Below are 11,107 nucleotides of genomic sequence, written 5' to 3' on the forward strand. Positions count from 1 at the left end.
AAAAAAAAAAAAAAAAAAAAAAAACTGAACTCTTAAAACATGCCATTTTTAGGACTAAAGGTAAAACTATAACATTAAAAATAATAAAAAATTATATTTTGTATTAATAAATCAGGTTGGGGGTTGAAATGTATTATAAACATTTGTATCAATAAAGCTAAATTATTATTCTCTCTCCCCCATGTAAAAATAAACTTATGTAAAAAGTAAAAAATATAATTTATATGAAATTAAATATGAGGAAGCAACGAAATAAATGTAAAAACATTTAAGATTTCCAAAATCCCAAAGGAGGCTAAGAATAGATATCTAGATTGATGTCCTCAACACAGTTCCATTAAACGTACGCATCAAGACAGTTAGGAAGCTTACCCATCCATGTAATGCTTCCATTTGAAATAAAAATGTAGCAGTATTAGTAGTTATGAAAGGAAGTGGGAAAGAATGTCGCTCAATAAAACAGCTTGATCTTGAGTCTGACCCATCTTCCACACCTTGAAATCTGGAGGAAAATAGTCGGCATCCTTCCAGTTCTTCAATGACGCAAGACAAAAGGGCCCTTGAACGTCCCCCTGAGGATCTAAATAATACCAAATCAAGCTTCTTAGTGTGCTATTCCAATCAAACTCTTCACCCCTTGGTAGTTCGTCGTCGTCGCTCAAATTTATCACTCGAGATTCTTTAATCTGCTCATTCGCTAGCCAGCCTTTATCCACCTCATTTATAAGTTCTGTCTCATTCAAGCTACTATTACACGTAGATTCTACTGGTTGTGGGGGCTGTTCTTCATCAAGAACACTTCGTCTACATTCTGCAACAATTACATAATAGAAAGCAATCAGTTCACATGTCATCTACCTAGTGTACTTCCAATATCAACATTTGGGTTTGAACCAAATACAATTTCTCTTCCAATATCAACTAGATGCGATATCAAAACCTTCACACGAAATTTAAGGCCGAATCATAAATAAAGATGACAAACCTGCAAATTCTTCCACGTTGGACATCGAAGCTGCAGTTCGGTTTTCTGCAACATAAATATCAACATTTGGGTTTGAACCAAATACAATTTCTCCTTGATTTGTATCATCTGAAACCTCCCTTCTCACCTGCAATTTGGTTTCATCTCCTTCATTAGTGACATTATCTCCTTGATTTGCACTACCATAAATGTCTTGAAATTCTGGTTCATCTGCAATCACTTGTGGAATCTCACGAAAAATGCGCGACTGTTCTTCTGCAGTCTGAAGGAGCAGCTTTTTCTCCAAATATTGGTCAAGCGTACATCAAGTCAGTTAAGGCTCATTTGTTTTGTTTTAGCCTTTTTGGCAATCTTACTTCCAAGAGTCACAAAGATTAGAAGCTACTGAATATGGTCTTTTTCGAAGCATGCTAATCTAATGATAAGCACAATCTGGGATGATGATAATGATATACCAATACCAGAAGAAGGGGCAAAAAAGAAAAAAAAGCTCCAAAGTTGTATCAATAAAAATTCCAAATTACAGGTTCTAAAAAATAATAAATCATTGAACTGAACTTCAAAAGATAATCCCATTCACCCAATCAATTCTCTTAGAGATCTATAGCCTATAGCTCCATGACTTTGGGAAGCAGTTTCTAATAATCTTGCGGTTATTTCTCAAATTTCTTAAACAGCTGCCCATTTCCAGTAAAGATGGCCTTCACCAGGGTAAATAAATTAAAAAAAAAAAAAAAACATGCTTCGTTGTTTAAGCCACTGTGGGGAAAATGCATGTTTGGGTCAATCAAGTGGCTCAAAATAGAAACAGAAATATAGCCATCAAGAAGCAACGTTCTATAGCTGGCACATGCATACTTCTGTAATCAGCTTACTAGAAAATAGGTTGAGACTAATACATAATGAGTAAAGACATTCTCTCATCATATAAAAATGTTGTCTAAAGAGAGGCAATGGGGAGGAACTGCATACGTTCTATAGCTGATACAGGCATATTTTTGTAATCAGCAAATTAGAAAATAGGTTGAGACTATTACATAATAAGAAGAGGCATGCTCTCATTACATAAACATGTTGTCTACCGACTCAATGAGGGGCAATGGGAAGAAAGGGCACATGTTATAACCACCATTAGAACCAACTAAAATTATTTTAGATACAGATAATTTACTACAATGTTAAATTGTATAAGCTTGATTCCTGAAGAACTTCATATAATAAGATATACTACTGAATTTTAAATGATTGATTGTTTGAGCAGAAAGAAACAATGCAGTTTAACATGACTGAAAATACAATTGAGAGGAGAAAGGGGATCATGCTATGATACGAAATTGATGTAAAGTAAAGAGCCATTGCAAACTATTGATAAGTTGCAAACTATTGATAAGTTGGCTTGACGAGCTCAAATGTGAGGAAGCAGGAGCAATAAACAACAAATCTCCTATCGATCAACAATAATAATTATCTAATTATAGCAGCAATTGAAAAAAAAAAATAACACTTGTGATACAGTAAATACGACGCATCTGCTAGCTAAAGTGAGTTTGACTCATAGTAATGAAATGTATAATTTTCATTATATCAATGAAAAGTTCTCAGATTCTTGTTTCAGTGCAGAAGTTTGTTGTTGTTCTTAATTTTTTTTGTACCTCTTCTATTCTTGTTTCCTTCTTTGTCATGCTTCGCTTTCACCCTTATATTCCTTGTTACCGTTAGGTTATTACCTGTTTTAGTTCCTTTCTTCCTTTAATAGCTGTACATTCGTATGAAATATATGAGAAATATCCTACTCTAGCAAACACAACATACAATAAAAAGAAATTACAAAAGGATATTCCTTGCGCCACCCCTTTTCATTCGCTTGATCAATGAGGTTTTGCAGCAAAGAAATTTCTCTCGAAAGCCACTGAAACAGAAACATAGCACTGAGTTGACAGACCAAGTCACCAAAACAAAGATGTGCAAATCCTTCCCATCAGATGAGCATGAATTCAGCGCAGTAAAGAAATCGAAATACTCCATCAGATGAGCATGATGGTTGGCATGAACAAACTTTTGCATACCACTACAGATGCATATATATACCATAGCGTGCTTTCGATTTAATGGACTTTAGTAATAACCATATGCAGTCTACTCTTCACATTTCAAGACTTAATATCTGAATGTAGCCTTCTGACATAAACATCCATAAATTTTTCATGACTGAAAGCTAAGTACTATTTTGACCTTCATAACTTTGTGTTATATATACTCGTCTACCTTTTGATATCATTCGATATATTGAAAGTTCACTGATAAATAAATTTTTAAATAACAAAAACTGCTAGAGGGAATAAAACTAAAGAAAAATGCAAGGCAGCCTGCCTTCTGAGCAATGAAAAAATTTCGAGTTATCATCATACGTACATGCTTGGTAATATCCACATGCAAGGCCTCAACTTTTTTTTGAACCTCTGCCTGCCAAAAAGAAAAATGAGCACATGTAAATAGGAGAAATGATCTACAACTGGTAAGAGAGAAATAAAGAGGTTCTCCACACTAGATTTGGGACCACATTGACGTATCCATAAATGCAACCAGAAGAAGATAGAGAAGAACTTCATATTAACAGTAAACATCAATGCTTTTACATCATTCACATGTTGTAGACCTTGACAAGAATTTAAGTTGTACAAAAGTTGTTGGTAATAAGTTCGAAAACGTAGCAAAAATTTTAAAATGCTTGACAGAATCAATAACACGAGTTTGCCACCCACCATTTGAGAAAAATGCATTTCTTTTACACTAAAGATGATCAGTTGCTCATATCCTTCTCCAACAGTAATAACCATTAGCTTTTAGACTCCCTCAAATTGTCTGGTCAGGAAATTGATCATAGCTCAACTGGACCACCAAATACTTTTATAGCATGGAGGAAGTTCTTTTGAATCCTCCCTGGTTATAAGGTCAGAATCCAATGGCATTCTTGTTTTGTTGTTTTGTGGAGCAACTGGCTGGAGAGGAAATGTAGAAACTTTCAAGAATTTGAGAGGTCCTGTGTAAGTAAGGATTGGACTCCTTCTATAGGGCTGGTCTTTTATGTCCCTTCCCGTTTTATTTTTATTTTTATTATTAAAAGCTTGTGAAAAAATGTGTTCATGAATAAGTCATGTTTGAAGAAAACATCATAAATTCTTCATTATGATTCGGGGAGCTAATCTTTAGTTAAATTATACCAAATACCCTTGATTGGGGAAGTTGATCTTTGATTAAATTATACAAAATACCCCTGAAGACTCTCACTTACGAAAATTGATCTCGGTGATGGCAGCAATTAAGGCTCCAAATGAAACTTAACGGCAGCTATGAAGGCTCCAAAAGAAAATTGATCACGATGGATGATTGTCAATGATAAAGGATTCACATACTGAGTAAGGGTTTTGGTTATAATCAGATTTTCCCGAATAGAAAAGCACTGGTACCATATTGCAAATTATCTTGCTATTCTTCCTATTTAATTTTTTTTTTAGGTACATGTGTCTTTTATAATACAAGAAGGCTAACTAAATCCATAGATATTAGGTAATAATAAATCCGTAACAATAAATCTTAAATCTAGATAAATTCTTAGATGTTAGGTAACAATAAAGATAAATTCACTACTTTTCTTATTTAATGGAATTCCACGAATTATCATATTGAAATTAGCAATAAAGAACTAATTTTGTCAATTTAGAGAAACAAAGGACCATCTGAGCGACAAAAGAAAAACTTACAATAGTTAATCTCTTAACCAAACCACTTTTTACTCTCAGATCCAGATCTTTGCATTCCTCCTGCAACATAGCAATGGCAATTAAACTTCCAGTAATAATCATAATAGGATAACTCCCAAGCAACACATACAAGTACAAGTAGATGCCTATCCAAAACATTTCAATTAAACATAAAGGGTAAATTTTGGCTTGGAGGAGAAAAAAGCCTCTAATGATAAATAAGTTGAAACACTGATTCTCAGTTACAATGTGTGTAGGGACGATTTAATATACAGTAGATAGATGGGTTATTCTACCCTGTTCAATAACGAAAATCTAGAATTAACACCGAGGGGCAACAACTTTTTTCTGAAAAGGAAACAGTAATTTATTATTATTAGGTAGGTATAAATGATGTATAAAAAACCTTACAAACAGTAGACTTAAGGAAAGAGAGAGCAAAGGAAAACGTCTAAGATGCGTTAACTGCCTCCCATTATTTTCTTTTTTGGCGGTTTTTTCTCTTATCCAATTGCTCTTCAATCTTTTTTGACCATTATACAGCCTCCGTAAATCGTACTAAAGGTTGGAATTCCACCTTTTCTTAGATATCTTGCGTTAGTCCAGAGATATTTCAAGTAATTAGTTACCATTCTCTTTCAGCAAGCTTGAGGTTGAGCCAAGTATCACAATCGCACTCTTGCGGCAGCGGAAAAACGATTGTACGGCACTAGGTCTAACCCAACGAACAAGTCAACTATGAGAAACTCGAACTTCGCAGACAATGTCGGTGTATGCTTGAGCCTCGAGTCATGTTTGCGAGAAATGTTTTAGAAAATGTTAGCGAGGAAATACATTTGAAAACAATTTGAAAAAATGGAAGAAAGCAACATTATATGACTATAAGCAAGAAAGCAACACCACAATTTAAATTGCATATAACTCAGAGTAGGAAGAATTGATGACTAATCGCATCCCATTATAGTACATTTTGGGGCATTTTAGCCCTTGCGGGTGTAGAAATGATTTTGGTGACCGGTCATACACCCCCGTATTGACGCAACATGAAATAGTAAGAGTTTATCTAAGATGAAAGCATGTCAAAGGGGTTTGGAACGGGCATGCGGCCATGGACAACACGTTCTAGACAAGCATGATCAGGATATCCGACATGCGGCCATAAGCAACACACCTTGGACAAACATGACCGTAACATCCTCTCACACTTAATTGGTTGACGTCTCTGTCAACTGACTCTTTGCGAACTCAATGATGTAGGTTGAGGCTGACTTTATGTCCCTCGACGCGTTACCAGCTGATCTCAACAATGAGGAGTCTTTTCCAATCTACAAGGAACTGTTGAAAACCACTTCTCAGTTCGTTGACTGTTGGCGTCTTCTCTGTCGACATCTCTCCTACTTTCTTTGCTTGAAAATTTTCTTCTTTGTGTGATGATGTGTCACCTCTTGCTGCTTGACGTCTTCTTATTCGAGATAGTAACATTTCAAGTTACTAACGTGGACAACAGGGCTAGTCTGCATCCATGGGAGCAATTGGATCCTATATGATGCTTTTCTGACCTTGTGGATAATTTTGACTGGTCCATAATATTTTCGCACCAATTTTTTATTCTTGTTGTTTTGACCTTGGGGTTGATCTAACCTCAATTTGATCAAAACTCTCTCTACATCTTGAAATTGTTGTGGTCGACGCTTCTGACCGGCCCTTCATTTTTCCATCACTTGCGGACTCCTACTCCACCCTATCACTTGGGGTTGATTGATACTACATTGAACAATCGTTCAGTGATAGCATAGGCCGTGGAAAGGTCTTGAACTCTGTGTTCGTAAAGCTTGATTTTCGTCCACAGCTTCAGTCCCTCAATAAAACTGAAGACTTTGTTTATCTCAAACATATCACGAATATCTAACATAAGCCCAGAAAACTACTTAACGTAGTCTCCGATACTACCAATATGCCTTAGCTCTTTTAACTTCCTTCTTGCGATTATCTCGACATTATCTAGGAAGAACTGTGAGCAGAGTTCTTGTTTCAAGCTATCCTGAGTGTCCACGGTACATCGACCCTCTTGAATGTCCATGTACTTGGACCTTCACCACAACTTAGCATCGTCGGTTAGATGCATTGTTGCCAACGTGACCTTTGCTTCTTCTGCCACGATATTTGTGGCTCAAAAGTATTGTTCGAGGTTGAAGATAAAATTCTCTAGAGCCTTGTCATCTCGAACCCACAGAAGGGCTTGGGCTTCAGGATTTTTATCTTGTTAAACTGTACTACACCCCAAGCCGGGGTTTGGTACCCCACCGCTCTCATGGTGAGTTTAATTTGGCGCTTAGATCTGCCACTTCAGCCCTGACCACTCCAAGGGTTGCTCTCAAATCTTCAGACAAATTTGAAACCATCTTAACGATCGCTTGTTGGGCATCGTCTAAGCCCTCGATGCATTCTTCCATTCGAGCAACCGAGCCTGTCGAGCTATCCCTATGCTCGAAGCCACTAGAAGTTGTAGCCTTGTCTTCTAGGGCCTCGACGCTAGACATTAATTCGCGAACAGGCATTTCCTCAAGGCAGCCTGCCATCTCATTGATCCTGTCGGCTTTAGCGGCAATCTCAATCATGTGAGATTCCAAAAGCCCCATTCCATCAAGAACTTCACTCATGTAGAGTAACTATTCTTCAATTTCAGCTAATCAGTCAATCTGGGACTTGTCTAGTTGTTTTGCAGCTAACATGGTTGTGTACTACTTTTCGAGGAGCCGACTTGGCTCTGATACCACTTGTCACAATCGCACTCTTGCATCAACGAGACAGCAATTGTGTGGCACTTGTTCTAACCCAACGAATAAGTCAGTCGTGAGAAATTTGAACTTTGTGGACAATGTCGGTGTATGCTCGTAGACATGATTTTGGGACATTTTAGCCCTAGCGGGTATAGTCATGATTTGGAGACCAATCATACACCCCCATATGGACACAACATGAAGTAGTAAAGACTTATTTAAGATGAAAGCATGTAAAAGGGATTTGGAACGGGCATGCGGTCATAGGCAACACGCCTTGGACAAGCATGACCGTGACAACAAACGCCTAGGCAGTTGAATTCTTTGGTATGATCTCCCACCGTTCTTGACACTTGCTTGCAATGATGATAATGATTAAAAAGGATATGTTCGTATTATTGGTCAAGTCTTGATAGTTCTCTTCCTGAAACCTCGCCTATTGTTTTGGACTTGGGGAGTTGGTCCCACTAAGCGGACGCTCCCTCTTTGAGTTTTAATGTTACTAACTTAACCTTCTTTTCTTCCAGACATGTAATAAAGAGTATATTAAAGAAAAAAAAAAGTCTTACCATTCTTGATCTAATTGAGACAATCTTCAACGTCCAAATTCCATTATAGCTTGGAAACCAATCTTAAACTTGTAATCATTTATGTTCCAAATTGAATACCGATTGGGTACAAAGTCCCCTTGCCTGCAGATCACTTGATTTTCTAAAGCTGGTAAATATCGTGGTGCAGAAAATCTTCTTCTTTACTGGAAGAATCGAATTCTTGATTTATCACCCTTCTTTGATCTTGTATTGATTGATGGGAGTTGACTAATGATCTCAACTATGATTGCCCCAATCTGAGTTTGATTCTCTCAAGTTGGACCGCCATGGAAGTAATTACATGTTGCATACCTCCAAGGGTTTCTTCAACCGACAGAAAGCCTTAAGTTGAAGTTAGAGGGATAGCGCAAGGGTGGAATGTAGACTCTAAACCAGATTGATCTTTGTCAACTCTGAGGTAGCTGGCAGCCTTCTTTCCAGCCATGGGATGTCCATTTTATGAGGGCTTCGATACCAAACTAAAGTAATTCAAGGAGAGTTCTGAATTTTATTTTAACAAAATACCCTTTTACAACCTAAAAGACAGTTGTTTATAGCCTCAAAGAGCCCGTAACTAAAGCATATCAAACTCTTGGTAAACAAGCTTCACTTATACGGGTAAAAGGTAAATGCAGAACAAGCTATGGAAAGAATGACAACGAATAAGAAAGCTAAAGAATGGTCTAACGACCCCAAGAAAAGTTTAAAAATCTCAAAAGCCTCTTACATCACAATCATTTAAATTCTATCATTTTTAGTCAGCAATACAAATTCTTACAGTCTTTTTCTTCTATGAAGAATAATATCTTATCGTTTTGTTTACACTGTATAATCCATACATACTCTATATCACACTGAAGGAAAAAAAAAGTATATTGATCTATAATAATAATAATGACAGTGGAGAAATTACCTCAGAAAACTTTTCATCTGAAAGCATGCAAATACTGACGTCTTTCATCACATTGGAAACATGAAGAAGGAATCTTGTACCCAAATCACCAGGTATAGAAACTTTCTTCACCCCTAAAGAATGTCAAAAAATAAGATCACTGAATTAATTATCTGAGATGACATATGGTTGGACGGTAAGCACATAACATAGTAGGACCTATTTAACTCCGGTAACATTCTTTCAATGGTTTTCATAACAATGGTTTTCATAACAACAATTTGCAGTTATCTCCATGAAGAATATAAATAAAACGTATACAAGATTACAACGAAGTTTATATTTGTAGAGATAAATTATTCTAGCTAGCGTATTCCCTGTTCATGAATAAAAAAGGATAGGTTGGTTACCTGTAACTTGCACAAGCTGATGAGTATTTTTCTGAAGATAGTCATGGGGATCAGATCTAATCCTGACAAAGCTACCAATCAACTTGCTCTCAAAGGTTTCATGATCTTTAACCAGATCCTCTACTAAACTCTTTCTCAAGTAGACAAGATTAATATTTCCAGGAGCCATGGCAGCAAAAGAAGTATTTGGGTTCACCAGCACTCTCGTCTTCTGACTGAGCTTTCTTCCTGGGGTTTTACCATTCTCCCGTTTGAGGGTATTTAAAAGATTCTCCGTCTCGTCAGAGCTGTAAGAAAAGTCATCATCTGATTCATCTTGATTCTCCGCAAAGTGCGGCTCTAGCATGTCATGGATTTTAATACGGCCAATTGTTTTCCTTCCGAAAATGGAATGGAGCTTATCATCGCAAACGATTCGTTTCTTTCTAGAAGGATGAAGAAGGTTGTTAATACTGACATATTCATTTACAAGAGAGGTAACGTCGTGTCGAGAAATCTTCTCTTTGGTATCCTTACCAATTGATTCAAGAAATTCAATAAGTGGTCTTGATCCCCAACCAACGAATTCATATTTCTTGGATCTAATTTTCCTTTTCATTCTTACAGGAGTACATACCTGCTGTCTACTACTTTCGATCCACTCGAGCGAATCCATTCTTCATCCTATATAGTTGGTAGCATCGTCATTCTAGAGAGAAACTGATCCCCGCCCAAGGACAGCGGAGCTTCCAAGCTTCTCCATAAACAACAATGGAACCCCACCGGTTCTGTCGAATGTATACACGAAATACTTCGTTGACAATTCAGTCACATATATTTGGGTTTTTTTTAAATAATAAAACTTGAAACCATTAGGGGCATTTGAGACAATGGAGTGTTTAGTCTCAAATTATTTAACCAGATACGAGGAGTTAATTAATGTGTATTTATTTATTTTTTATACTTTTGTTGTGTTAAAACATTAAAATTATATTTAAAGATTTTAAAAAAATTTAACTTATAGATTTGTTCCCGTTAATCCTAAAATTAAGTCATTGTTTTATAAATATTTTAAAATTTTGTGTAATCACCAAATGTGATTAGGTCCCTCAAATGATCCATTGAGGGGCTTATTTCTTTTAAGGTGTTTTGGGCTGAGAAGAATCTCCCAACCTCAGATTATGAAACAAAAGGGTAAAGAAAGAGGAAAGGACACAACCAACAAAACATTCACGTGTCAAATTCATAGGCGCGCATTGATATTACAGAAGGGTAGAGGGAAGGAATAACAAGTATTGGTCTGTCAAATACAAGGAATAAATTTGATGCAGGACTGACTATGAAATCACAACTTCAGTTTATTTAAACAAGCTACAATGGTTGTGAAAGACGACATTATACTTCTGTTCATCAACTGGTTGGTTCATCTATCCGTTCTTCACCTTCTTTTCCTGGAACAAGTTGTACTGCTACCATTGCCATCACTTCTCCAGGAGGTGGGTGGTCAAATTTGCAAGTAGACCCATACTTGCAGGTACCAGTTTTGAGATAATATGGACAAATTATGGCATCCTGTCAAGTAAAAGGATTATTTCAGATACTCTTGGTTTACATATAAAATAATCTCAACCAGATAAGATGACTCAACAGGTAAATAATCCTTTCGTTCTTTTTTTTCTTTTTCTTTTTTTTTTTTTTTTTTTTTTTTTA

General features: G+C 36.4%; 2 protein-coding genes across 4 annotated transcripts in view; both read right to left on the bottom strand.

Annotated features, from left to right (window-relative positions):
- Positions 1–274: 274 nt before the first annotated feature.
- Positions 275–10,221, bottom strand: LOC111455126 (uncharacterized protein At5g08430). Of its 2 annotated transcripts, XM_023096672.1 has the most exons (8): positions 10,035–10,219; positions 9,419–9,843; positions 9,030–9,142; positions 4,747–4,806; positions 3,398–3,448; positions 2,824–2,894; positions 986–1,284; positions 275–811 (listed from the first exon to the last, which is right to left on the bottom strand). In XM_023096672.1, exons 2-8 carry the CDS (start codon positions 9,762–9,764, stop codon positions 423–425), a joined length of 1,329 nt encoding a protein of 442 aa, XP_022952440.1. In that variant the 5' UTR covers positions 9,765–9,843; positions 10,035–10,219; the 3' UTR covers positions 275–422. The 2 variants fall into 2 exon arrangements, with proteins under 2 accessions (XP_022952440.1, XP_022952439.1); XM_023096671.1 differs by having other exon boundaries at positions 9,419–10,221.
- A 387-nt stretch (positions 10,222–10,608) lies between these two features.
- The window catches only part of LOC111455230 (zinc finger CCCH domain-containing protein 37), a 9,067-nt gene continuing 8,568 nt past the window's right edge, over positions 10,609–11,107 (bottom strand). Inside the window, exon 12 of one of the 2 annotated variants that reach the window (XM_023096811.1) lies at positions 10,609–10,969. In XM_023096811.1, the coding sequence (XP_022952579.1) occupies positions 10,808–10,969 (162 nt within the window). In that variant the 3' untranslated portion in view covers positions 10,609–10,807. The remainder of the gene's footprint in view (positions 10,970–11,107) is intronic. The other variant, XM_023096812.1, reaches the window with a different exon arrangement.

Source organism: Cucurbita moschata, unplaced genomic scaffold (assembly GCF_002738365.1).
Source record: "Cucurbita moschata cultivar Rifu unplaced genomic scaffold, Cmos_1.0 Cmo_Scf00017, whole genome shotgun sequence".
NCBI lineage: Eukaryota > Viridiplantae > Streptophyta > Magnoliopsida > Cucurbitales > Cucurbitaceae > Cucurbita > Cucurbita moschata.